This window comes from Prinia subflava, chromosome 1 (assembly GCF_021018805.1).
Source record: "Prinia subflava isolate CZ2003 ecotype Zambia chromosome 1, Cam_Psub_1.2, whole genome shotgun sequence".
NCBI lineage: Eukaryota > Metazoa > Chordata > Aves > Passeriformes > Cisticolidae > Prinia > Prinia subflava.
This window is the reverse complement of record NC_086247.1, coordinates 70,687,963-70,714,676: the sequence shown is the minus strand read 5'-3', so window position 1 is coordinate 70,714,676 and position 26,714 is coordinate 70,687,963. Positions and strand designations below refer to the sequence as shown.

General features: G+C 38.4%; 1 protein-coding gene across 1 annotated transcript; it reads right to left on the bottom strand.

Annotated features, from left to right (window-relative positions):
• Window positions 1–16,551: 16,551 nt before the first annotated feature.
• LOC134551618 (uncharacterized) lies at window positions 16,552–21,536 on the bottom strand. Its single transcript, XM_063399457.1, has 2 exons — window positions 18,663–21,536; window positions 16,552–17,824 (listed from the first exon to the last, which is right to left on the bottom strand). Exons 1-2 carry the CDS (start codon window positions 20,881–20,883, stop codon window positions 17,769–17,771), a joined length of 2,277 nt encoding a protein of 758 aa, XP_063255527.1. The 5' UTR covers window positions 20,884–21,536; the 3' UTR covers window positions 16,552–17,768.
• Between the last annotated feature and the right edge of the window lie 5,178 nt (window positions 21,537–26,714).

Genomic DNA, 26,714 nt, shown 5'->3' with positions numbered 1-26,714 from the left:
GTGTGACAATTTCAGGCAGTGCAATAGAAGTGAGAAACTTGAACAAATCTGACTGATAGTTCACAGGATTTCAGCACGCATTGCCGTTTGTGCCATGCTCACTAATGCATCCACAGTGCAGCGCATTAATCGCATTAGGTTATGCATCAGTCCAAACCTACTGCCTCAAAAGCTTCTTTTCATGGGAGATCTTTGGAAGGAGGCTAATGACCTTGTTTAGCTTCATCTAGAAATATTGTCAGAAGCTAAAGATTAGTATTATGTGACTATTAGCATCAAAAGTCACTTCTTGATATTACAAATGGGGTTGGAAAAAAATGTCTCTGACTAAAATAAAATCATAACATCATAGAATGGTTTGGGTGACCTAAAGGTCATTTTGGGACACCTCCCACTAGATTTTGTTGCTCAAATGTCCATCCAGCCTGGCCTTGAACACTTCCAGGGATGAGGCATTCACAACTTCTCTGAGAAACTTGTTTCACTCCCCTCATGACCAAAGGCAGCTTGCTCCGCCTGGCCTCTGGTACTTCTATGCCCTGGCTCATCACCATCCCAAAGGCACTGGACTGAGGCCACGTTCCATCAGTGTTCTTCCTGGACTGGAGAGACTGGAAGGGGACAGAGGAGGCAAGATGCAGTCACCAAAGTTCCAGATAAGAGGAGAATATTTTTACTCTTTTTTCTTGTCTTCTTGTCTTTAAAATTATTCATTGTGCAATTACGGGAAGAACACTTAATGATGCAGCTAGGAGAGACCCTGATGCTGAAGGCCAGCACTTGGGCTGCAGTGCCAGCATGACACAGGGAGCCTGTTTGGGATTCTTTGCAAGTAAGCACCTTCAAAAATAATGACAGCTGAGCTCTAGGACAAACAGGAACTGCTGCACATTGCCAAAAGGTATCTTCTGGGGATAGTTGAGGGGGAGTTATGGGAGGCCACCAGTGTTGATTATTCCTGCAGGCATGTTACTGGACTAGCTGCAGTCCTAATCTAGTTTGACAGCTGAGGTGTGCCCATCTCCATTTCAATCAACCTCTTCCCTCTCATCTTGTGTTTCACAGAGATTGTGCTTTCAGGATGCTTTCATGATGAAACTTTCATGCAGAGACACAAGATTGCCAGTTAATTCAGGAGATTTTGGAGTTCTTCACAAATATTATTCACAAAGGAAAAGACTTTTGCTCCTTTTATGGATTACATAAAGCTCAGATTTTTTTTCCCTGCACAGGTAAAATCTCATTTAAGAGGTTGTCTTCACATCCTCAGACATTTTTCTCAGACTGTGAGCTATCTATGGCTGTGGAGGGGAAGGAAAGAAATCGGTAAATTTGTTGTCTTAATGATCAACTAAAAGAGGCATGGAAAAACATCAGTGTGTAGGTCTGCTCGGTCCCCTGAAGAGAGCTCAAATGAAAGACTCAGATTTGTGTCTAAGATTGTTCAAATCCCCAGAGTGAAGAACAGCTTTCTTCCTAAGTCCACCTGTAAGAATCTCTTAAAATTGCATTCTGCCTTTGGCATCCCAAAGGAGATAGTGTATCAGCCATATATTATTAGTCTGCTACTGCAAACTACTGCAAGCTACCTTTCTCATCCAAACACCACCACTCTTTGTGAAGGAAAAAAAACCATCTTATACAAATTAAACTCACAGAAGAATATTGTATTCTCTTCCACTGTCTTCTCCCTTGACTGAAAAGAGATCTAACTGTGAAAAAAGTCCCGGATGCTGTTCCCTCTCACTCCGTTGGTCAAAGTTATCCTTGTAAATAAGAAGTTGTCTAGTCCAATACATTTAACATTTCCTTATGGGTTGTATTACAATTTTGTGGCTGAGTACCAAAGTTTAGTCTAAGGAAAGCACAGTAATGATTTTGATTTCACATAAAGGGTAGCATATTAGAAATAGTCTTCCTAACTAGACTTTGATTTATGCCACTGGCAATGTTCTCTTTTCCAGCACTAAGTTATTAGCAAACAGTTAGTGGTTAAAAATGTCCTGAAACCAGACAGCTAAATCCATTCATTAATTATGCTTATGTATTTCTGAGACAACAATGTCAAGAGAACCATAGTTTAGTTCCTAGATTGTTTCAGGCAATGCCATTTTCTTAATGAATATGCATTTCCACTTGCTTTGAATGGTAGACTTCATCGACTTCTTGCATTCATTTTTCTCACATCATGGCTTCTAAATTTGAGAGAAAGAAAAATATTTTTTCTATATTTTTCCTTAAGTTTTAAAGGATGATCATTGTTTTATATGTAATGCCCTAAAACAAGTGCTGGACTTAATGCTGTCTTTGCTTATTAACTTCATGACTCATCTTTAGTCCTCAAAATACTTCTCTGCCAAAAAAAACCTCTTTCTCATAATAAGGAGGAAGAAGCAACTGAACTATTAAATGAATTCAAGGAAATTTCTCAGTAGGTCTGCTCACCTTCTGAAGGGATGACAAGACTAGAAGGATAATGTAGGTCTAATTTTCAGCTTAAATGGAAAAAATGGAAGGAAGCATGGTGCAAATTGTAAAAAGCTGTTGGCAAAGGAGGGAGTTGTGTCTGTGGGGGTATGAGGGATGTACACAGTGCACGGAAAGATAGCTTTTATAGACATGAAGTAGTTACATAATATGATGAAATTCAGAGAGGCAGAGCTCTAGGGCACAATCATTCTCTACTAGCAAAATGCTCGTTCATGCAAAAGACATTTCCAAACAACAAATTAACCCAACAGGAATAGAAATTGCAGCTGTAAAGTAAAAAAATGCCATACTCAGCACTAAGGTTATTCTGACTGATAACTCTGTATGTGAGGAGTTTTTTCTCTTCAGCTTCACATTCCATATCCATTAAACAAAGTAAGCAATACAACCTTAAAGGAGGTGCAGGAAAATACTAGGGAGATCTTTCTCTGTAAAGTTTTTGTCTTTTTATGCTTTTAACCTTGTATACTAAAGGAGTAAATGTTATTGTGGTAGTGCTGACAGGATGTCCATTAGCCTGTTCTCTGAAGGTTCCCTCTCTTTCCAAACCCCTTGGGATCTATTTGTTATTTTTTATCAAATTTGAAGGAAGGTCAGAAATCTTAAAATTCTGAAAATTTGTGCACCAAGCAGAAAAAGTCTACTCTTCCACAGGACAGGAGACATGCAGAACTCACAGGTTATGGTGGTGCCTGACATCAATCAACTTAATCATAACATTTTGTGATTTTTATACACCAAATTAAATATATATTTAATATATTATAATATATAGCCTCTGTGCACACTCTTGACGTGCTCTAGATTGTTTAAGGGCAAGGATGTTCAGTATGATTTTGAGAGAAGAAAAATGAAGAAACTTCTATTAAGGAGTGATACTGAAGACACTTACTCAAGTGTCTAGTGCTGGGTGTTCCATTTTGAATAATTTACATTCATTACTGTTCCCAAGGACAAAAGCAAGTCTGGTGCAGGTATAAGAACCAGCAGGTAGAAATATATGAGATGGAGTGGAGACACTAATGTAAATTTGTAATTGTCAAACATATTTTCAATGACAGAAAAGTACTAGTGCCTCAGCAGCACCTTCTGGACATCAAAACAAGCCCCTTCAAAAACTGTTTCTCTTTTGCTGCTTGTATTTACTGTCCTTCTTGTTTTCATATGTCAAACAGTGTCTGTTCTTAGCTTTGGCTAACCTTCAAGTTTTTAAATTTTTCCACAAAGCTTTATTTATCATGGTTTTTGATCCCATGCGTACTCTAAGGGATGCTTCATAGGTTTCATTTAATTTTGTATCTTCTCTCACTTTCCATCTTATCTGTTGGAGTACTGACACCATTTCACAGTAGTTATTTTTATTAATTATTAATTGATTGAATAGTGTATAAAAATTAATCATTTGTGGTAATGCACAGCTATAAAACACGGAAGTTACATATTTCCCATTTTATTTATAAAATATTTAACATAAGGAGATGTCAGCCATCTAATGAGAATGAGAGGAGAAGCTGAATATTTGATATCTATAAAAAGTACATTCTCTTTGCCAGTGCCAGCATCTAATGGGCCTATTTCCATCTCTTGTTTCTGTGTTAGCTTATTCTGTCTTCACCCATCACAAGCCTGTTGTAAAGCTGAAAAACAAAACAGATTTTTCTACATATGAATCTCATTAAGAAGTCTGAGGTTCATAGGAAGCCATAAGGACTGTCCTGGAAGTTCTTAGAAAAAAAAAAAAAAAGTATGAATTAAGGAGAGCAACCCTATTCATTGTACATGTTGATAAAATCTGAGACTGCATTTAAAAAGAAAATAGCAAACCATTATATCCAGGGTATAAAACAATGGAACAAGCCCATCTCACTATAAAGACAAGTAGTGGTTAGAAATATAGCCTGTTATAAGAGCCATAGGTCTAATAACCCCATAAAATGTTATTGCATATTGTAACTAGAAATGTTTTGTTTTCATTACTACTTTGTCACTTTACTTACATTCATTACTTACTTGTTTTCAAACTGAATGTGGTTTCTATTCCTCAAATACAAGCAAAAGAAGGGAATCTTATGATTAAATGAATAAATATCTTCCTTCCTACAGATTTCCTTCAAAGGACTCACTTTCTAAATGCCCTAGTAGCCTGTAGCCTGGTTCATAACTGTAATAATCACTGAAATGATGTCATGATGCACTAGTTGATGAAAGGTCTGATATGTAAGAATTCCTCTGAAAATGAACACAGAAAGCTGGATGATTTGCAGCAACCAGCACAAGGCTCATCTTCTGATGTTGCAAGACGGCAAGAAACACTGTAGAAGGCCAGTGAAAGAGGAAACTGCTGTTTCTCCCCAGTTTATTGAAAACAATAGATAGCTTGAAGCCAACAAATCTAAAATTTCTAATACACTCATACTTCTGAACTGCTTGGAGGAGCAGCTCCTTACAGGGTAATTTTTGTAGATGAAGTTGTTCATGCATCTGGTAGTACAGATTAAATGTTGGTTACAATATGTAGACAGGTCTTAAAAGAGTTTAACTTTGCTAATGAGATTTAACCTATCTTTTGTCTAAAGGACAATATTTCAGAATTACTTTGCCATTACTGAAATTCATAGTACCAAACCTTGCACATTTTAAAAATTATTTTCCCCAGTCAGATTCAACTGATTCTCATTAACTCAAATATTACATCAGCGAGATAGATTTTACAGTCCTGGATAACCTCTGTACCAACAAGAGACTCAGACCAGACTGGCTGAAAATGGGAGTTGGAACATTCCCCTTTCATTTGAGAAGCAGCCAAAAGTCTTAACTTTTAACACAATAAACATATATATAGGTTCAAGGGATTAAATAATATCTGAGCAATAGTGGCCAAACAAATAAACTTCCAAAGCACTGTATTTGCTTTCTGATAGTTTACATTTTGCTTTTCCAGCATACAAAATCTTTTCAGTCACCTCTTTTAGCTCTGTAGTTTATGTCATATTTCAAAAATACATTCTGTACATAATTAAACCAGCCCTGAAATTCAAAGTCCTAATGAATTTAACATTATTTTTGACACTGGCTTATACAGAGAAAAGATTTTATCTGGAGTAAAAAGAGGGACTTCTCAGTGACTGAACATGCAGAAAAGAATATTTTGCAGTTCAATCAGATCTTGGGATCTGTTTAGGAAATGCTGAAAGGAATTTAAGAGAATAAATAATAAACTCTGCAGATGTAGCAATTAGTGGTTCTGAGAGGGCCTCTAACTGTTACCACGGTAATATTAAAATTTTTGGCACTGAATATGCTATGTTATCATTAATTTTAAATGCAGTACAAGTCCATTGTGATAGGGTAGGAGTATAATCTGCATTCTTTGACAAGGGTTTGCAATTAACTTGTACTGAGGGCACTGAGTGCTTTAATGGAGATCTGGTAATTTTACTGAAGTCTGATCAGTAGGAAGTGAGATGCTGTATTCTAGCATTTCCAGGTTTAGTTCTGTGTGCTTTCTTTTCATCCACAAAACGCAGCACAAGTGCCCTGCATCTGCAGCCTGACAGTTCACAGGAAAAGGAACAGAGGCATGGGAGGTTCTTCAGCAGTGCAACAGCCTCTAGTGCTGCTGGTGCCTTATCAGGCTGCACACAGGTTATCTACAAATAGCTCTGCCTTAAGCCAAACTCAGCCCTAACTCAGCAGAAAGCCATGTTTTCTGAACAAACCTAAAACACCCCTTATGATTTTGTTTTTGCAGCTCAGGGCACACTCTTTCTCACTTAGTGGGATCAGCATTCCTTGATGAGTCCTGTCGTGAGGGGCTTCCATTACAGTGTGCTAGATTCATGTACCAGGTAGGTTTTCAGAGTTGTATTTTTTCTCTTGATGAGAAACATGGAACAGCACATCATAAATAAACACAAACAGATGCAATAGAGGATATGAACTCTTTTTAGAGGTTATCCACTTCACTGAGTGATCTTACACAGCTCTAGAGATGGTCGTTATTGAGAGACAGCTACAGAAGGACTGATGCAGTGATATACAGAGCATGTTCAACCTCCCTGATATGCAGCTGCACTTAAGAGTAGGTGGGCTCTTCAGGACCAAATACGGTCACAATTCCTCCAAGGACACATGACAGAGTGAAATCTGAGCAACAATTTGAGATGCTGGACTGTTTAGTAAACCTCCCTTTAAAAGATAGAGTATTGTATTTTCCTGGCACCATGACACAAATAGGCTTAAAACAAATGGGATTAAAGGTTAATAAACCTTCCAAATCAGAGTTTGGTGCATTTGGGTTGTTTTGTTCTTTAAGCTTGATGTTAGCATTTTCTCAGTATTTGTTGATGGCTATACTTCTCTGGCAATCTGCTAAACATAAATACTGTGCAAAGCAGTCTTTGAAAGTTCGCTGAGCAGTTGCTTCCAGTTAATTTTTATTTAGTTATTTTTTTGACATCTCTCTCCTCAAAAATGTAGAAATTAATGTATGGTCTAGTCAGCAATAAATATATTCAATCTAAACTTCTTTATCACTTGTATCTGTATCTTTGTTATCCTTTCACCCCATAGCAGTGGAGTTTCAATTTCTACAGTACACCTCATCATAGTATTTTACTTAATTTAGTCTAGAGACAAGTGTATAAGCTTATTATAGATTTTTTTTCTGCAGAGTATTAATATTCAAATTTCATCCATCTAGGCAGCCAGTTCCATCTGAATACTTATATGAGCTGATTAACTCCTCTGCACTGATAAGTTGATGGGAAACCTTAGAAAAGTTTAGAAAGGTATTTATTTCTGTTACTTTCAGCATTCACAGTCAGTGAAATCCCAGTCCCATTAGAACAAATGTGATTTTATTACTGACTTCAAGATTTTCCTTCATCAGAAGTCTTGAAGAGATGACAGGCTAAGACATGTTTCTATTCTCAACCTGAAGTATACCTTGTATTAGAAAACAGTAAAAAAAAAAGGCCTTTCACCGGGCAAACCCCCATTTTTGGCCTCTGCTAGGAAATAGTTGCAAACTGGCAGTCCTTTTTAACGATAGCAAGAGATGACATCGAATCAGAAGCATTGCTTATGGGAATGTTTGGAAGTACACTCTGAACAGAAATCTTAAGGACTGTAGGAAACAGGAAAAACTAGCTACTGGAAGAAAAGACTGACCTTTTCACTGTTTCTAGGAAAGCTCCTTTGCGAATCAAATTTTGTTCCTCCAGCCATCTCTTGCCATCCCCTGAGGGACAGAGACAAGATTCCAGTGGCTGCACAAACACTGTCCATCAGTACAAAGTGACCTTTACTCGTCACTCACTTCGGTCGCACCGTCCGTTCATCCTTTGCTTCATTGCACATGTCGGATGTCAGCACCGGCCCTCTGGACAAGGCTGCTCAAAATGCAGTTGAATGCAAATCCACAAACTGGGCTGAACTGCCGTGATTTGTGGCCAGCCAGGTGACCTGTCTAGTCAAAGCCAGCATCATCCCCTCTCAGAGGATGTACTGGTAGGGATGGCATCAAGAGTGTCTTGGTTTGAAAGAGGTATCTGCTAGGAAGGGGGCAGGACCTCCCTAGACATGGAGAATTCAAATCACCTACCTCCAAATTATTCTAATTTAGAAAATTAAAGAGGCTTTCAGACAGAGGTATGGGGATAGAAATAACAGTTCTTTACTAGTATATATGACAAAACAACAAACAAACAACAACTACAGCATCAATAATAAACAGAACCAGGAACCTTGAGGGCTTTCTTTTACAAAAGCCCGGGGCAGTTTGATCTCGGTGTCCCTGCAGGACTCCGAGAGGCCGAGCTGGAAGGGTGGAAAGTCCCGGGCTGGTGGATGAGATGAGGAGCTCTGCGCTGGCAGCTGGAGCAGCAGGGGTGTCCCGGCAGGGCTGGGCAGTGCAGGGCTACAGAGTAGCAGGGGAACCTCAAAGCTCCGAAGAGGCAGCGGTGGTGGGGGGGGCTGGAGAAAGCGAGCTCAGGATTCCTGGGTACAGGAGCAGATGAGGGTAGATTTCCCAGGACAAGGCAGAGGCAGAGTGATGGCTGTGAACTCTTCCTGCAGCGAGGACAGCTTGGCCGTCCTCCTCGATGCTGAGAGCAAGAGTGCCACCCCCTCCCCCAGCTCTGTCTTTTACCTTTCCCAAAGCTTGTGTTATCTCTCCCCTCTGAGGGAAGCTCCCGGAGACTCAAAACAATAGGTGTAGCCTTGTGCTACCATCTCCTTTGCCCACTTCCTTTGTTCTGGTTAAGCACTGTTGTTAAGTTTTCCTAGCAACTTATGGGAAAAAAATCTGTAAGTGAAAAAGAGGCAAATCTAATCCCCAATAAAGGGTCTAGCCAAGGAGTATTTAGAAGAACGTCAGTGATTTTGTTGCTGGAAGTGTCATGCATCTGACTCATATTACATTGCAGGGTATTTCAAGTGTGAAATTTATTCTTGGTATTGGAGCCAGTGAAATTATCAACTGTGAATTATTTTATGTGAAGAATTCTGGCAATTTACATCCAAATGTTTGGTTCCATTAAGACTGGTATTTCAAACAGATACAAAGCAAATGCATGTGTTTCAAGTAATTTTTTTGTTCTTTATCTCCAGCCAATAAATTCAGTTTTTACACACTCATATAAAAAATCTGCCTGATTCATCAGTAGCATTTTGCTTCAAAATTTTATTGAAATATTTCAGTGGTAAAAGGGAATTGGTATCTTTTCACTTATTTGACTGCTGGTTATTTTCACAGGTATCTGCACATTGGGTGAGGTTTTCCAAAGCCAGTGGAAGTAGTCTGGAATTCCTCTTGCACTGTCAGAGGTAAAACCACTGTCTATTTCTGTGGGAGCAGTAAGCCATAGTAATTTTTTCTTGTTTCTGCCTTTCACATTCCTTATCCTAAGGTCAAATGTGGTAGAAGTTTGGTTCTCTCATATAAACTTGCCTTTCTGAATAATCACTACTGAAACACAAATTAAGATTATGAAAGGTTACAAAAGACTAATACTTTCCCATGGAAAGCTTTCTTCATGAAAATCTTTAATATGCCAGTCCAGCAGAGGAAAAAACAGGGGTTCACAAAAGTGACACAGTTCATAGAACTGTAGAATCGTGGAATATCTGAGTTGGAAGGGACTGGATCATCAAAGAATCATCAAAGAACAACTCCTAGCCCTGCACAGGATACCTGAAGAATCACATCATATGCCTGAGTGTTGTTCAAATATTTCTTGAACTCTGTCAGGCTGGTGCTGTGACCACTTCCCTAGGGAGCCTGTTTCAGTGCCCAGCCACTTTATAGGTGAAAAACTTTCCTGATATCCAATCTAAACCTCCACTGACACAGCTTCATGCAATTCTTTTGTGTCCTTTTACTGGTCGCCAGAGGGTAGGGAAGGCAATAATTATGCTATTAGGAAAAAAAATCATGTTTGTCACTTAATTCTGTGCCTTGCTTGTTGCATACAAACACACACCTCAGTGGAGCATAGGTGCTTTTGGAAACTGCAAATTGCTTCACTTAAGGCAAATCTGAGATCACATTTACTAGCTACTGGCTGATTCAGGTGAATTTACTATCTTTTTCACCTTTGTGACCCTCTGAAAGAGTGAATACACCCTTTGCAGCTTCCTGTGCTGCAAAGCTTCTGCATTTGTGACAGGCCAATGATATTGATACTTCTGGAGGAAAAAATAGTTTTTTGGTATTTTTTGTGTTTGAATTACTGGAACAATGGAAGTGTGTTGGCTGCCAGATGACTACTACACTCTTTCACTCTTCAAACCTTTATCTCTATAGTCTTCTCCATTGGGCAAAGCAAAGTCATGTACATCTGGGAATACTTAAGTGACATCGTTTGATTTGCACAGCACCTGTGTCTGCAGTGCATATGTGTGTATTTTGTATGTATAAATGTGTGCATGTACAAAAACATTTGTAATTTCTACTGAAATGTCAACACTAATTAGCACATATTCAAAAGGAAAATCATGCTTTCCCCTAGAGTTTGAATTCTAATTAAATCTAAAATTTCAAATATCTTTTCCTTTATTGGAGAAGGAAAATAGCAGCTTACTGATAGGAAAAAGGAACTTTAAGTGTCTACAACATTTCAAAGATACCCGAAAACCAGAAGTGGTTTCCCTGTGTAAACAGGCTGCTGACATTATATAGTTCATGAAGCAGAGTAAAAGGTGGAGTGTAAACATTTTCTGGTCTTTATCATAATCCTGCTACTTTACCTTCTATTTACCTTCTAAATCTTGGCATGTATTTCTCAGATGTGCCATTCACAAGCAGTCAATACTTCTTGTTTCTTTATTGATCATAGTGGCTGACTTCTGCATTTAGGAAAGTCCTCACATTGATGCTCCCTGCTTGAGGGCTGGGAAAGATCACAAAAAATTGTGTCTACTGGTGGGATGCTGCTAATAAGATCATCGGGAACAAACAATAACATCAACAAAATGGCACATCTCAAGACATTTAAAACAAAAAGTGCTTTCATGTGCTACTCAAGACAACTGGGGTCCTACCTCTCATAAATACTCCTTTAAAAGTAAAAAGGGAATGAGTGACAGAATTTGAGAAAGGTAAAGTAAGTGGAGGTGAAATGCATTTGCTATGTAATACAAATGGCAGAACTTTCCACTCAAACTTCATTGCTATGTGGAATGATTGAAATGGTATTCTGCAGTTCTCTGCGTAGACAAACCTGCATGAGTGATGGGTATCCAGATAATACAGCACTGTTTGGCCTGGACTGCCTGATTCCTTCAGAGAATTAGCATCACACCATTCTCTATTCTAACTGCAAGAGGGCCTTATTCTTACATCTAAAACCTCCCTTAGATACTGTCCATGTTGTGACCTAAAAAAAATTTGAAATACAAAATTGTATTTAAAAAAAATGCATTCCAAGTGCCAGTGTTGGCATCTTTGAGACTCTCCTTCCAACACTATTGATTTATTCAGTAACACAACTAGAAATTGCTGGATGCAGCTTTGAAAAAGTTGTATTTTAATACTTTTTAATGTAATGTGGATTACTAATATATTACTTAAAATCCAAGATTTGCTTATTTTCATTTTCACACATAGTAAAAGGTTGCTGAAACTGCATAGAAATAAAGTGTGAAATTGCTAAATGAGGCTATTATTTCCTTTTGTTCAACTGCTAATGAATTCATTAGCAGTTGTTCAGTTATTACCAAGGGTATTCTTCAGTTGTTAGATTAGAAAGATTTTTATCTTATTCTTACTGTGAATCTGCTCATTACATATCTGACAAAAAGCAGATGATTTCTCCTGCAGAAAAGTAACACCCAAGCCCCCAAAACACAACCAGGAAATGTTCTCATGATTTCCTTAACTCTGATGTGTGTTTGTCTAAGCTCTTCAGGTGTCTTTTTGAGATTGTTCAGAATATCACAATGAACTGTGTAAACAACTGTAGGCAAGGAATGATAATATCAATGCTGTATTTGTATCAGGCAGTGTCAACACTAAGATATGGTTTTCCCGGTTGTATCATTTACCAAATAATTTTTCTAAGGCACAGAATAAGATAGATGTGTGTTCTACACATGTTCACCTGCCTTTCCTTTTATGAGGGATAAAAGTGTTTATATGTAGATGAAATTATTTTTTGCTCCTTACAAGTTCTCAACACCCAACAATGAACATTCTTTAAAATAAAGCTCATTTATTAAAAAAACCTAGAAGTATTTTGAAATTAAGTAATTAATTAGTGACATCTAACGTCATACATATATTTCAAGTACACCTCATTGTTTTACATGATAGTCCTGATAGTCCTATACTTCATTCCTGTACTTATTCCTGCTGTCTTTAGATTTAGAACTTCTTTTATCCATAAGCTCTTTGGAGACAGGAGCTTGTTGGATACATTTAAGGAACATGGTACAGGAAAGTCTTGATTCCAGGTTGAATCTTGTACAGTGTTATGAATTATGGATGGCCTTAGTAGATGACACAACAGGCGAAACTTATGATACAGTTGTTTCAATAGACAACAATTATCCTTTCTAGGAGGAAAATTTCTGCATTAGGTGAATGAGAAATGCAAACTGAAAAGAAATGTCTTATACAATATTGTCTTTGATACTTTACAGGTCTGTAGGGATGGTGTGGGGTCACAGGTGTGGCTGAAGTACACTGTAGAAAAGCTGTGAGACAATTCCAACCTGCAAAGTAAGATTCCCATTACCAGGTTTGCATATGCTCACATCTTTGTAAGTGTAAAATCTTCTCTAGACTGCTCTGTGTTCTCCCTGTTCCTATTACACAGCAAAGATGTGTACCCTTAGTTTCTAGACGTATCAAACACTAAATGGCATAATCATATAAGTAGTGTCATGCGTGGAAAAGGGAGGAAGGTGAAGTTTTCCTTTTGAAGGCTGTGGTGATGTTTAACATGTCTAAAAGTAACCTGGGATAATAGCTAGAGCACTTAGTACATGGCAAGGTAAAACCTCTCTTCTCTTGCAGCAGCAGCAGCTACTTGACAGCTACACTTGCCTTACTGCAATTCCAGCCCTTTTCCCCAGTGGCATTGCTCTTTCCAATCATTCTGAGATGCTTCATAAGACACAAAGGCTCCTGCCAGCCAGCAAAACAAAAAGTGGCCCCGTAATCATACTGTGTGGAGCTACCCCACATAAATACACTGTTCACCTCTGCTGGTTATCCACTCCTTCCCACCCTGAGTCTGAAGGGAGTGTTTGAAGATCAAGAAAAGCTTTTTGTCCTGTTGAAAGTTCTGGGTGTTTTGAAAAACAGGTTGATTTTATACATAAATTTCTACCACAATATGGAGAATCTACCATGAGAGGTGGGTTCAAAAGGTACAAAGAAGTACAGAGGTGTTTATTGCCTGCTGTGAGATGAATTAAAATGTACCCAGTAGAAAGCATTCAAGCAGTGTGAGATAAGGAACAGCAAATTCCAGATTTTGTAGTATGTGACAGAAAATAAAGCTGTTCCTAGAGAACAGCTGCAGTGCTGGGATCCTCTGATTAAATAATTTGCCTGAGGTCTGAGGGAGCTGGGAACTATAACCATAATTGACAAATGCCCGTTTTTACAGTCTAGTTTGGCTTTCAGGATTATGTGTCTTGTATAAAAGAGAAGCTACCGTTCAGATGAAAGTGATGGGCTTAAGGCACAAATTATGGGTGGAGGCTTCTGTGCTTGTGTTATGTGGGCAGACAGATGAAACAGCCAGAGAGGTCCCTTCTGGCTTAAAGAGCTCTAGGAGCTGAGCGTGAAAGATGATGGCTCCCCAAATAAGCTGGGTCAAGTGTGTAGAATAGATCCTGAGGGAGTTTTGAAAGCAGAATGCTGGGGTCTGACAGGTCAGAAAGGGTGTCTTTGAAAGAATAAATCAGTTAAGCTCCTAACATAAAAACTGCACTGGGAGAGTTCACAAAAAAGTTCCATGTGCTTTAGGTATATTTGTTACAAGTGTATATATGCCTTCCAATAATTTTTGAACATGTATATGATCATAGAGGGTAAATTTTAAACTTTCATAAGCAATTGACATTTTATTTAAAACTCATGTATACTGAAAAAAAATATAAAATATGTGGACCATAAGAGCTCCAAAGACCTTGTTCTCTATGCCAGAGTTTAGACAGCCAGATAAGTCACACAATAAGCACCTAGCTTCATTGTTTCTTTTAAGACATGAAGAATTACTTTGTATGAAAATGATGAGACAAAATGAAATTTAAAACACTCAGTCAATAAATTTTGCAATTGTCTTATTTTTCAAGGAATCTTCCCTTAAGCCATGAGTACAATGGGAAAGAGGCATATATCTTCCTTTTTAGTTTCTACTGCCATTTGTCATTTTTTTTCATTTAAAAGAATCATCGTTTCATCAAGTTTATAATTACACTTGTCCAGTCAAGAACTAGAGGTATTATTATGTCTACCTGAGAAACTGTGATGGGCAGATGCCACATAAAACTGCCAATCTGCAAAGTAAAAATAGAAATGAAGGTATAAGTTATATATATTATTCTAAGGAATAATATGAACATTGCTAATGTCACTAATTATTCCCATTTATATGTTTTTTCCCCTCTGTGCTGCAAATAACATGAGGAATATCTCCATAAGTGACTAGGTCCATACCCTATCAGTGGACATTTCTGTCAGAGGAAAGCCTCAGGTATGATTTTTTTCTAATGTCCTTATATAGGCCAAACTTAATCACCCTAGTGTAAAAGCCTTTATAATCATCAAACAGCATTGCCAAGTTCAAGATTTTTAATGATACTGAAATATTAAGAAAAAAAAAGCATTTGTACATTTATTTTCAGACATAGCTGACAAGGTGGATTTTTTGACATCTATGGTATCTTGAAAGGGCTCAAATTTATAAAAAAGTGGGAAAAAAATACAGACAAAATCAAAGTGTCTGCTAGTCTCCTTTAGGAGTAGCAACTCTAGGCTCTTCTTGTTTTGTACCGTCTTTATACTAACATGACTTATCTTTTACTGCAACACCTTCATACTTTCGTGACTACCAATGCTCATAGCAGTAAATCAATGTTACTAATGTTAATCTCACTAAATGCAAGTACCAGTTTATGTTACAGCAGATGTCATGTCAAAGGAGAGATGACAGGCGATAATCTCTGTCCCTAACCTCATGTGCATACAGGGATGCTTCTGTCATCCCTCCTTTCTTTATGCTTTCTTCTCTATGTCAGAGGTGGCTAAGAGAAAACAAAGTATGGCAAGTATGAAGGAAAGAGAGGAAAAAATATCTTGCCTGTGATGGGGAGTGGTAGAAGAAAACTAGGAGCATTTAGGAGGGGATCTTACAAGGGAGTGAAACAGCCAGATAATTTGTAATTCCAGGTCCTTTTCCATGTGAAGACAGAAATACAGCATAGGCCCTAATATAGGCCCTAATATTGTCCTGGATTACATTTATAAAAATGTTACCAACAGATTAGTGAAAATATTGTCCTCAGCCTGGTGTCCAAGGGGAGACAATATAGCTTATTGTCACAATTTCAGTCAAATATCAATTTATAACATCCAGTCCAGTAGGACGATAATGGAAATATTTTTGTCCTGTTGTAGATGAGTTTGTTTATTGTTAGACACTTGTAGGTTCTTCTGAAATTATTGTTACCTGCAAGTTTTTATCAATCTTTCCATTTGTTTAGAGTTTCTGAGGTGAAATGTATGACTTTCATTTTTGCTTCCTTAGTGCTTTGCAAGCCCAAATGTTTGCACACTGATAGTAATTTTCTCAATGTTTCTGCTTCCCAAGGACCCCCTCTAACTAAAGAAATTAAAAAATAATCTGTTTGAAATTTGATGAGTTTTTATCCTTATTGTTTTATTTAGTATGCCCACAAATATTTGTTTGGTGTAGATGTGACAATTCATTCCTCTTTTCTGCTATGCCTACTCCTAAATATTAGATCTGTGTTGGAAATTATGCATATTTGTTTTGCCCTGAAACTGCTCACTACTTCTGTTGGCTTTACACAAGCCTTTTCTTTTAGGTTGGAAATTTCAAAGCACTTTGAGTGGGTTTTTTAAAGTGCAAAATTATTTAAATTTGTTTCTTTGGTTCTTTTTTCTCACTCATCTTTAAAAAAAAAAGTCTTTTCAGACTGTGCATTGAAGTTGGAAATTCATGCCCATGCTAAGGGAAGCATAAGAAGCTGTTTTAAACTTTCTAACCAAAGTTGCAGTGAGGCATAAGCATTTTGTTGTGCCTTCAGCAGGATTGGATTTCATTCTAAGCACCAGAGACCTCAGAGCACTTTGAAGACTTGCCAGTTTGTCATTAATCCTTATGTTTCTGCCTCATAGTTTTCATATCCTCAGTAACTTTATTATCCGTGTTTCTCCTTCTACATGCCAGGGTCAATAAAATTCATGTGACAAGTACACTTTTTTACCAGCCAGAAACATCACATTGGCTAGGATAGTTCCATGAGACTTGGAAATGTTTATGAGACTGCTGCCTTGTGCCTGCTCACATTGCTGGCGTGTCTGCTGAGTGAGAAATGCCAGCAACTCTCCCATGGCAATACTCTGGGCTGACACTAAACTAGCTGCAGGCTCTTTGGACAGATTGAATAACAGGGTCTTGTCCCACATGGCAGGGGGTAATTTGCCCAGATGGGACACTGATCACTGGAGTCAAATCTGCACCATTTGATTCAGTGTAGCAATACATGTTGAGCATGACAAGCAGATTTGTGCTCAATGTCTAATTCTGCTTGATGTTCAATTATCAAGACATAGTTAAATCCACACAAGAAAAGAAAGCACAACTAATTAGTGATAGATTTGCTCTTCTCCAGATATTTGTCTGGATGATTCTCTCTCCTCTTTGTATGTATTTAAAAAAAAAAATATTTACTTTGGGCCATAAAGGTTAGCCTCTGAAGTCAGACGTTGGATTAGACATCAGCTGATAAAGGGTTTTCCCTTTCTTGCTTGTCCCTGAGGAGGCACGGAATTATAGAATGGTTTGAGTTGGAAGGGCCCTTAAAGATCATCCTGTTCCAACTTACCTGCCATGGCCAGGACCTTTCACTTGACCAGGTTGTTCAAAGCCCTATCCAGCCTGGCCTTGAACACTGCCAGGGATGGGGCACCCACAGATTCTCTGAGAATGGGACTGTTAGCGTAGGAAAACATATAACTACACAGAGGCAATCGTATGCGGTTCTTTATTCCAGCGCGCGGGACACTGGGGTGATAATACACCCAAATCTGATGTCCGAAGGATACAGAGTCGATTCGTGACTTTTATAGTTTAAATTATACACATGTTAACTAACTCCCACCCCTAGATACTGATTATCCTATTCCTTAGTTACTATCTTAAATCATACCTACGCTTCTACCCTGATATACACTTGATTTGGTTAAAACAATAGCATGGAGCTGTTTACAGAAGCTGACGCTTGTTCCCAGCTAGCTGCGTCAAGTTCCAGTTGTACGTTCTCTACTTTCCTCCCCCTACACATTACTCAATCTAGAAATTATATTTTTTAACCCTCCACCAACATTCCCCCCTTTGAAAGTATTTTCACTCTAATATACTAAGTGTAAATGCTTTCACTTAATACAGTCCATTAGGCTTCAGAGTTCATACTGGATGTTCATCTTCAAATCCTCTGTTGTCATAGGCTTTGTCCGGGATGTTGTTGCAGATTGAAGGTGCTGGGTTCCGTGCCAATGCCTTCATTATGGTCCTGTTCTAAGATGCCTTTTTCTGTATCTCTCTCTTCAGGATTCTGTAAACTAACCAAATTACTGAAAATATAATCAGTAAAATTATCAGATTTTCAAGGATAGACTTTATCCATGAACTCACATTCCATCCTAATCCTTCAAAGATTTTACCCAACCAGCTAGTAGCTAAATCCTTTTGTTCCTTTTGTGCCTCATGCTCTATTTGTTTTAACTGACGTCATGTTCTACATCTGCAGTTACATTTGGGATGTGGATGCAGCAATGGTCGATTTGTCTCTTTAAATATCTACACACTCCGTGCTCTTTCAAAAGCAACATATCTAAAGCCAAACGATTTTGCAGGGTCATTTTGGTGGTGGCCTGTAATTGCACATTGAGTTCTCTAAATCCCTCTCGTGTGATTCTTGCTAATCTGTCTACCTGACCTGTGAGTCTATATAGCATTTCTCTATTTCGATAATTTGCAATGGGACCAAACAAGGATTCTAGGGCCCACCCAATCTTTACTCCACTAGAGGGTTCCTTCCAAGTGTCATCTGGGTTCTTGTCTTCTGAGACGTCTCGCTTTGCTTTTATTTGTAAGGCTTCACTGCTCCTGTTAAATGGGGATTTCTTCTAAATTGGACATAAAGTGGGAAGGCCTAGGGTGATTTCTCTTACCTCCCCGTCCATAGGCAAGTGTGTTGTCCATGTGCCATCACTCATTGCCCATACAAATGGTCCTGGACTTCGAATTGTACTCCTGCTACATCCTACTATAATCTTAGAATCTATTTTGCCTTGTTTGTGTTTAATTTTCCTGCAGGCACAACCAATTCGTAAGGCTATTGCCAATGGTGACCACTGTTTCATTTCTAGATTGTCAGAGGTGCAATCATAAATTTTCTTACATACTCACCAACTTCCTCTGTTGCAATCAAAATGTCATCTACATACTGGAGTAATAAATATTGGTCTCTTGGTACTTGCCCTTCTCTGGTCCAGATTTCCAGTTCTTTTGCCAGTTGACTTCCAAAGAGAGTGGGGGACCCCTTGTACCCCATCAGTAATCGAGTCCAGGTGAGCTGAGTTTTTCTTCCACTTTCTGGATGTTCCCACTCAAAGGCAAATAGTTTCCTACTTTCTTGGTCAAGGGGTATACAGAAGAAAGCATCTTTTAAGTCAATTACAGTAAACCATTTATATATCTCTTTTACGGATGCTAACAATGTATAGGGATTGGCAACCACTGGATGAATGTCTTTTGTTATTTCATTTATACCTCTTAAATCCTGTACAAGTCTATACTCACCATTGGGTTTCTTCACTGGGAAAATTGGGGTGTTGTATTCCGATTTACATTCCTCTAGAATTCGATATTTTAAAAATTTATCAATGGTCTTTGCTATTCCCTGTCGTGCTTCTGGTTTTATAGGGTATTGTTTGATTCGTACAGCCTTTGCTCCTTCTTTTAACTCTACATGTACCGGTTGTGCCAATTTAGATTTTCCAGGTACATCTGTTTCCCAGACAGAGGGAATTACTGCATCTTCTACTTCTTTAGGAATATTAGAAATTGGTTTTTCTTTTATCATCAAAATCTTTCCTGTCTTAGACTCCGGAATTTTCATTACGAGTTCACTATTCTCAAAAGTAATTACTGCCTCCAGTGCTGCCAGTAGATCGCGCCCTAAGAGCGGAGTTGGGCAGTCTGGCATGTATAAGAATTCATGGGTCAAGATCTTATCTTCAAAGCTCAATTCTAGGGGTTGCAAGAATGGCCGTACCTCCTCCTTCCCTGTGGCTCCAATGACTGCTGCTGACTTGTTCCCGATTTGCCCCTCAAGATAATCTAGTACAGAATGTGTGGCCCCCGTGTCAATGAGAAAATCTACGTCTTTTCCTTCTAAATGCAAAGTCACCATGGGCTCTCTTGATCCTGGCTCCCTCTCATGTAAAACCATGACCCTGGCTACACCATCCAGCTGATGCTCACTACTTTGATTAAACATACTGTCTAACTGAGGCTGACCATTCTGGCTAAACCGGTTTGGACACTCCCTTTTCCAGTGTCCCTCTATCCGACAATATGCACACTGATTCAGACCTAGTCTACCATGACCAGAACTTCTGCCAAAGCCACCTCTATTAACGCCACGACCACCTTTACTACGTCTCCGCCCCTGTCTCTGTAAAACTGCCAAAAGGCTTTGCCCCTGTTTCTTGACAATTTCTCTGTCCCTGTTATTATAAACTTCCCAGGCAACCTCTAGGAGTTTATCTAAGTTTCTTAACTTTTCACCTTCCAGTTTCTGTAGCTTTTTCTTAATATCTTCCTGTGCCTGACCCAGAAAAATAAAGGCAAGCTGAGTTCTTCTTTGCTCACTGTCTACTTGAAGATCAGTATATCTTCTTTCAGCGGGTGTGGGTGGGGGAGCAGGATAGCTTTGAGCAGGTGTATGTGGAGAAGGGGGGGTTCTCTGAGCAGGCAGAGGAGGGGCAAGCGGAGGAGCGGCTGGCACAGGCAGAGGAGGATAACTACCTTCAGCAGACAAAGGTGGGGGTGAAACATATTGTACTGGCGCGCGCGAGGGGGGTGTAAGAGAATCAGGTGGGGTCAGGGTGAGCGGGGTAGAACTTGGTGTTGAGGGGGCCGTGGTGGTTCCGGGAGCCATGGGAGATACCAATAATTCCGATTCTAGTTCATCTCTTTTTCTCCCTAAAATTTCACTTAAAACTGCATGTTCCATACAATGCTTATTTTGGACGCAAGCCAGACACTTATTATTCTCAAGCTTCATTGCTTTCATTTTGTCAAGCCACAAAACCGGTTTCTCAAGCAAGCACAGAAATAAGTCAATATATGGTAATTGTTCTACCCTTCCATCTTGTGTACAAAGCGATCTAAGTTGCATAATAACCTTCACATCAAAAGACCCGTTTTTCGGCCACCTCTGATTTTCAGGCAAAGCGTATTTTGGCCAGTGAACATTACAATATTCAATCAACTTATCTTTTCGTAATTCCTGACCGAAGTTCCCCTCTTTCCAATGTGCCAACAAACAACCCAACGGAGAAGAACTTGGTATAGAGGCATTATTGCTGCCCAAAACCTCTTTTAACCCTTTTAGTTTCTCCATATTACAGATACATAAAAACCACAGATGCCGAACCTGCAACGCTTTCACGATGTCTGACGGACGGCTGCCTAGGCAATACCACCAGGAATTCCTTTTGCCCAACCAAGCGTAGCTTTCGCTGCGTCTTAATGGCAGGCCCCCAGACCAGAGAATAAAGAACCTTACCTCTCACCAGGGGTCGTTGTGAGCGGCGAGGGTCGCGGCTCCGATGGGCTCCCCGAGAAATCACCCGGTGCCGGCTGGAGCGTGATCGGGTCGCGGGGTCCTGGCTGCGCCCACAAGGTCCCATCTGGGTCGCCAAAAATGTTAGCGTAGGAAAACATATAACTACACAGAGGCGATCATATGCGGTTCTTTATTCCAGCGCGCGGGACACCGGGGTGATAATACACCCAAATCTGATGTCCGAAGGATACAGAGTCGATTCGTGACTTTTATAGTTTAAATTATACACATGTTAACTAACTCCCACCCCTAGATACTGATTATCCTATTCCTTAGTTACTATCTTAAATCATACCTACGCTTCTACCCTGATCTACACTTGATTTGGTTAAAACAATAGCATGGAGCTGTTTACAGAAGCTTGTTCCAAGCTAGCTGCATCAAGTTCCAGTTGTACGTTCTCTACTTTCCTCCCCCTACACATTACTCAATCTAGAAATTATATTTTTTAACCCTCCACCAACAGGACTACTTACATGGTGCCTATGGTCTTCCCTGTGGTGGGTACCATAAATTCAGTGTTGCTACTTACCACATCTTCACAAAGAAGGAGCAGATGGGTATTTGAGCGAGAAAAATCATCATTCAGTGTTTGGAGACATAACCTTTTTTAATCAGAAAAAAAGTCAGAAAATGTTTGAAAAAATGTAAATAAATAACTGTTTGTTACAATATGCCATAAAAATAGAGTCCTTGCAGTGAATTAAGAGATTTTATTTTTCCTTGGATTCTGCTTTAATGTCAGGTCTCATAAAAACTGAGTTGGACTTTTATATGGAATTGAGAGGATTATGTGCTGTATTTAATAACCCCTGTCAAATAAAGGTACAAACCTAATTAAGCAATAAATCCATAAAAAATTTTACAGATAGTTAATGAGTAGCTTGCATTTTTATAACAGCAATAGCATATTAAGAAACAGCATTAGCTGTTCTAGTATGGCTAAAGTACTTTTACTGATAAATTAGTCTTTCTGGCATTGCATGACTAATTTTAATCACTTGGAGCTGTGGAGATGTGCTTGATTTAGAATTTAGGCTATTATTTTTAAATTAAATTATAAAAAGTTAATCCAAGTATCTGTCCATATTTTCAAAATATTAATTGTCAAAAAAATAGTGTTTTCCTGTTACAGCTAATGTTCTCAACACCACCAGCATCCTGGGCTCAGAGATAAATAGGATAAATAGGATGCCAGCAAATAGATACTGAAATGACCTAGTTTATAATTATAAAATGTCATAGCAACTTTTTCAACAAGAGTTAAATAAAGAGGTACATTTGTGTAGTATCTTAATATCAGGAATATTACATTAGTTTTGCCCATTTAGTCTGATATGAATTGGCCATGTAGATGTCTAAATTGACCTTGACTTCAAGAAGAGCAGTAGTTAGGATTCCATCCCCTCCACATCATTTTCTCTAATTTAATGACTAAATGAGATAGCTGTTTCTTTTTCTTTCTCTTTTTTTGGGAAAACCTACTAGAAATGTATCAAAGAAGCAACTTTTATTGTTGCAGGTCACTCACACTGAACTGAGCACGCCTCCTGCAAGTTTATTTCCCTGGCAAGCAGGGAATGTACATGCTGTAAATAGTGGATTCCTCATTTCTAACACTACTCAACCCAATGCTCTTAGGGGAGCTGGAGAGTACTGTCTGGAGTCCAAAGGGTGGCAGCCAGTTTGGGACCAATGACCTCTTCTGGGGTCATGAACAGAATCAGATAAATGAGAGAGGCTGCTGGTAGTTCATAAAGGAGTGGGGAAGGTGGTTGTAGGCAGGCAGAGAATCACAAACTACTCTGATTATTACTTAGTTTTGAAAAGGGGCAGGACTTCAGTATTAAATCATTATTTCAGTTTAAACCAGGAAATGTTAAACCTCTGTGTTGTTTGTGAATGAACTAAAGTAATAATTAGGATGTTTCTTTATGTTAGTCGTATGCCTTTAAACCACTTCATACTGGAATAAAGGACACCAAGCAATAAATTTAAAAGCTTTAAAAAATAGTTTGTCAAATATCTTATGATAGGTCTGTTCCTGCAATACATTTAACAGTGAGGAAGAGCCAGGTGGTGTTTTAATTTCTACCAGATAAAACTAATGTCCGTCTGGTTTAATTTGTGATCTTAAATATGTTTACGTGACTTGTGGCTGTTGTAATATGCTTAGTAATACTGCTTCATAGCCCTGCAACATATTGCAAGTGATGATAGCAACCCCCTTATACACATTAAGGAATTAAAGTTTGAACCACTATTACCTGATGAAGAACCACTATATTCTTTCAGAAAAAGAAAAGATCTATTATTTTAAGATAAAAAAACATAATAAACCCCATGGGCCATTTTGTTGGTTTTGGCTGGGGTAGGATTTTCTTCACAGAGGCTGGTTTGGGGTTGTGTTTTGGATTTGTGCTGCAAACAGTGTTGATAATTCAGGGTTTTTTTGTTTTGTTTTGTTTTTTTCTGAGCAGGGCTTACAGAGAGACAAAGTATTTTCTTCTTTTCATATGGTTGTGCTGCCAAGGGAGTTGGGGGTGTGTGGGAATTGGGAGGAGACACACTGGGACTGCTGACCCCAACTGAACCAAAGGATATTCCATACTGTATGACATCATGCTCAGTATATAAAGTGGAGATGCAGAGGGAAAGCTCAGAGTTATGGCATTTATTTTCCTAAGCCCACACTATTCTATGTAATGGTGCCCTGCTTTCCTGGAGATGTCTGAACACTCGCCTGCCAATGGAAAGCAGTGAATTAATTCCTTGTTTTGTTTTGCTTCCTTGTATGGCTTTTTCTTTCCCCATTAAACTGTCTTTATCTCAAACCACAAGTTTTAACACTTTTCTGATTCTGATTCTGATCCTGCTGGTGGGGGAGTGAGTAAGAGGCTATGTAGTACTTGGTTGCTGGCTGGGGTTAAACCACAACAGCCATCTTTAATTATATCTCTTTCAGAACAGAACCCTGCATTTGTTTATGAATGTCATAGGTGAAAAGTCAAACTTCTGCAGAAAGGTCACAAAGCTTTCAGAATTTGTTAGTCTCAAAGAAAATCTTGCATAAAAACTAGCCCACATGTAAAATTTCTCATGTGAAGAAGAAAGAACTACAAAAGTTGAGTCAGGTTTTTAATTCTTAAGGAAAACTGGCTAAAACATTTAATTTTAGAAATGTATTTCTATATAAATCTCCTTAATAGAATCAAATATTTTTTAACAGAGGTTTTTGCTTTTCCTTTAGGAGAGTCCTTCCCTTTTCCACCAAATTTTAGCATGGTAAGAATTTAAAGGAAATTCACATTGTGAATTTGAGCTACGTTATACTCTTCTATTTCTTTTTACTTCTATCCAGTGACCCTATTTAAAAGCATGGGTGGTGGGAGTGAGCCATCACACAGCCCACACAATTCACCTGCTTTTGATGCTGTGGAGGTTGAAGCAGGAAGCTGGAAACTGAGGTTCTTCTGGGAAAAGTGTTGACCACAGGTAGTATAATTTTCACTTAAACTGATTATCAGAAATTGTTTTATAGATTATTTATGAGATGTACCCACAAAAAGTGTGGCTATATGCCAGATATATTTCTATGTTAAACACCACATTGGGGACAAGGAAGTAGGCGGCAACTTGAGATTGTTTATTTGATCCTGAAGCCTCAGGTGGTGTTTGACTGAAACAATCAGTTTGCCTACCTCCATCTGGGAGGGCCATAAAAAATTTTGCTAAAAGCTGTGTGCAGGGACCTTGTGACACACCCTTTGGGCAGATGATATGAATAAGCTTGCTCTTCCCTTATTTATGCAGGCAGGAACTAACCTGGCAGAGATTTAAATAACTCTCTACTACTCTAATACTTTTCCTTACATTGGCTTGTACAGATCATGGTAGCAGATGAAGGATTTCACAGCTTTACCATGCTAATAATGCTGATTTTCACGGTTTGTCAGCTTGTCAAGGATTAACAAGATGATGTTAAATTACTAGAGGAACTGTCATGCAGTAAAAGATGTAAATCTCTTTTTTTTTAAGTTTTGTGGGGGTTTTTTGTTGTTGGTTTTTTTGGTTTTTTTTTTTTTTTTTTTTTTTTTTTTTTGCTTTTTGTTTTTTTGGGTTTTTTTTGGTTGGTTTTTTTTGCATTAGCTTTTCTTTTCTAGAAATCACTGGTGTTCTTATTGGAGACTCAATTAATCTCTCACTAAAAAATTTGTATGCTATTTACATCTGGATTGTTCAGGTATGTTTAAATTCAGAGAAAGCCATAAAAAATCAACCATTTCAGGCATGAGATAATCAGAATGTATTTTCTTTATCATCTTCCTTGGATAATATTTACCTTGTACAGAGCATTAGTGCGTGTGTGTAGGGAAAATTCAATTAGAATTTACCTGGAATGTGTTATTTCCATCATGAAAGCAGTTTTTATAATAGTAAATGTCACTGGTCTTTATTTTGCACTCAAGAAGTTTCTAAGCAGATTTTCCAGAGTGTGATTTCAGGTTTAATTTTCAGTTTCTCCCGACTCCATATTATTCCTGTTCTCAGTGTCACAAGGCATTTAAAAACACCTGCCTACTGTTGAATGGTCCATGGACAAATATTTTGTGTATTTCAGTTGTACTATAGCTAGTCCATGTCATTCACTTAAGATCTATATTACAGTGCCATCACACAGACTCTCACATTTTCAAAACCTAGTTTGTTTTTCCATTTTTCTCAGAATAATGATATATATGAAATATTACTCATGTATATATATTGAAGAGAGTACTGATATTTTAGTAGGTCCATTCATAAACTTTTATGTGTCCTTTCTTTATGTGTCTGGATCATAAAACAAATATATTTATTATGGTCTTTCATTTAACACAACTGCAAAGTTTCTCTAGTTAGTTCCTGTCAAGTTCTTATACGTGATCCAAACACAGAACTTCCTTTAAAAAACCATGACACATTCTTTAAAAGTTATTGGTCCAAAACCACTTCTGACTCTAAAAGCCTATCTGTACATTTGCAGACATATATTGTTGATTAGGGGACCAATAGTTCAGGAATTCATGCCAGTACATGTGTTTACAGCATGGATGTCAGGAAATACTTCATTTTTGCTGCATGAAGGCTAATTCCATGCTTCCCATGGAGATATTTACAGGGTAAAGGACTCACAGGAATCTGGGATCTCAAAAAGGAACTTGTATACAATTAAAAGACTGCTCAGGAAATCAGGGATGGATGTAGACTAGTAGAAAGCAAATAAATTGGCATGGAAGCTGAAATGGATCCTCAGAAGGGGAAATGAGCATCGCAACCTGAACAATTTCACTTCCACATTTTCACTTTTCTGTTCTGCATTGTTTTTAATTTATGAACTCTCTCACAGGTGTGTACCAGTTTTCTCAGTGAAACAAAGTCCCACAGACATGATATGTCAATCTGGGCCTTAATTAGTAAGTCAAGCTCATGGACAGTACAGTGCCCAGAAAGCAAGCAAAGGGTTAAAGTGTGGATATTCACATGATAGGCTAAAGCCCCTTTCTTGGTCTTGTTTACTTCATAGAGATGTGTGTAGGCACCTGTCTGCCAAAGCTCTACCCTTTCCA

Bases quoted from the DNA above. Each gene is read 5' to 3' on its own strand.
- LOC134551618 (XM_063399457.1), bottom strand. From the start codon at position 20,883: ATGGAGAAACTAAAAGGGTTAAAAGAGGTTTTGGGCAGCAATAATGCC. The intron at 17,825-18,662 runs GTGAGTATGTAA...TTATATTTTCAG, and splicing joins GATTGCAACAGAGGAAGTTG to TAATTTGGTTAGTTTACAGA.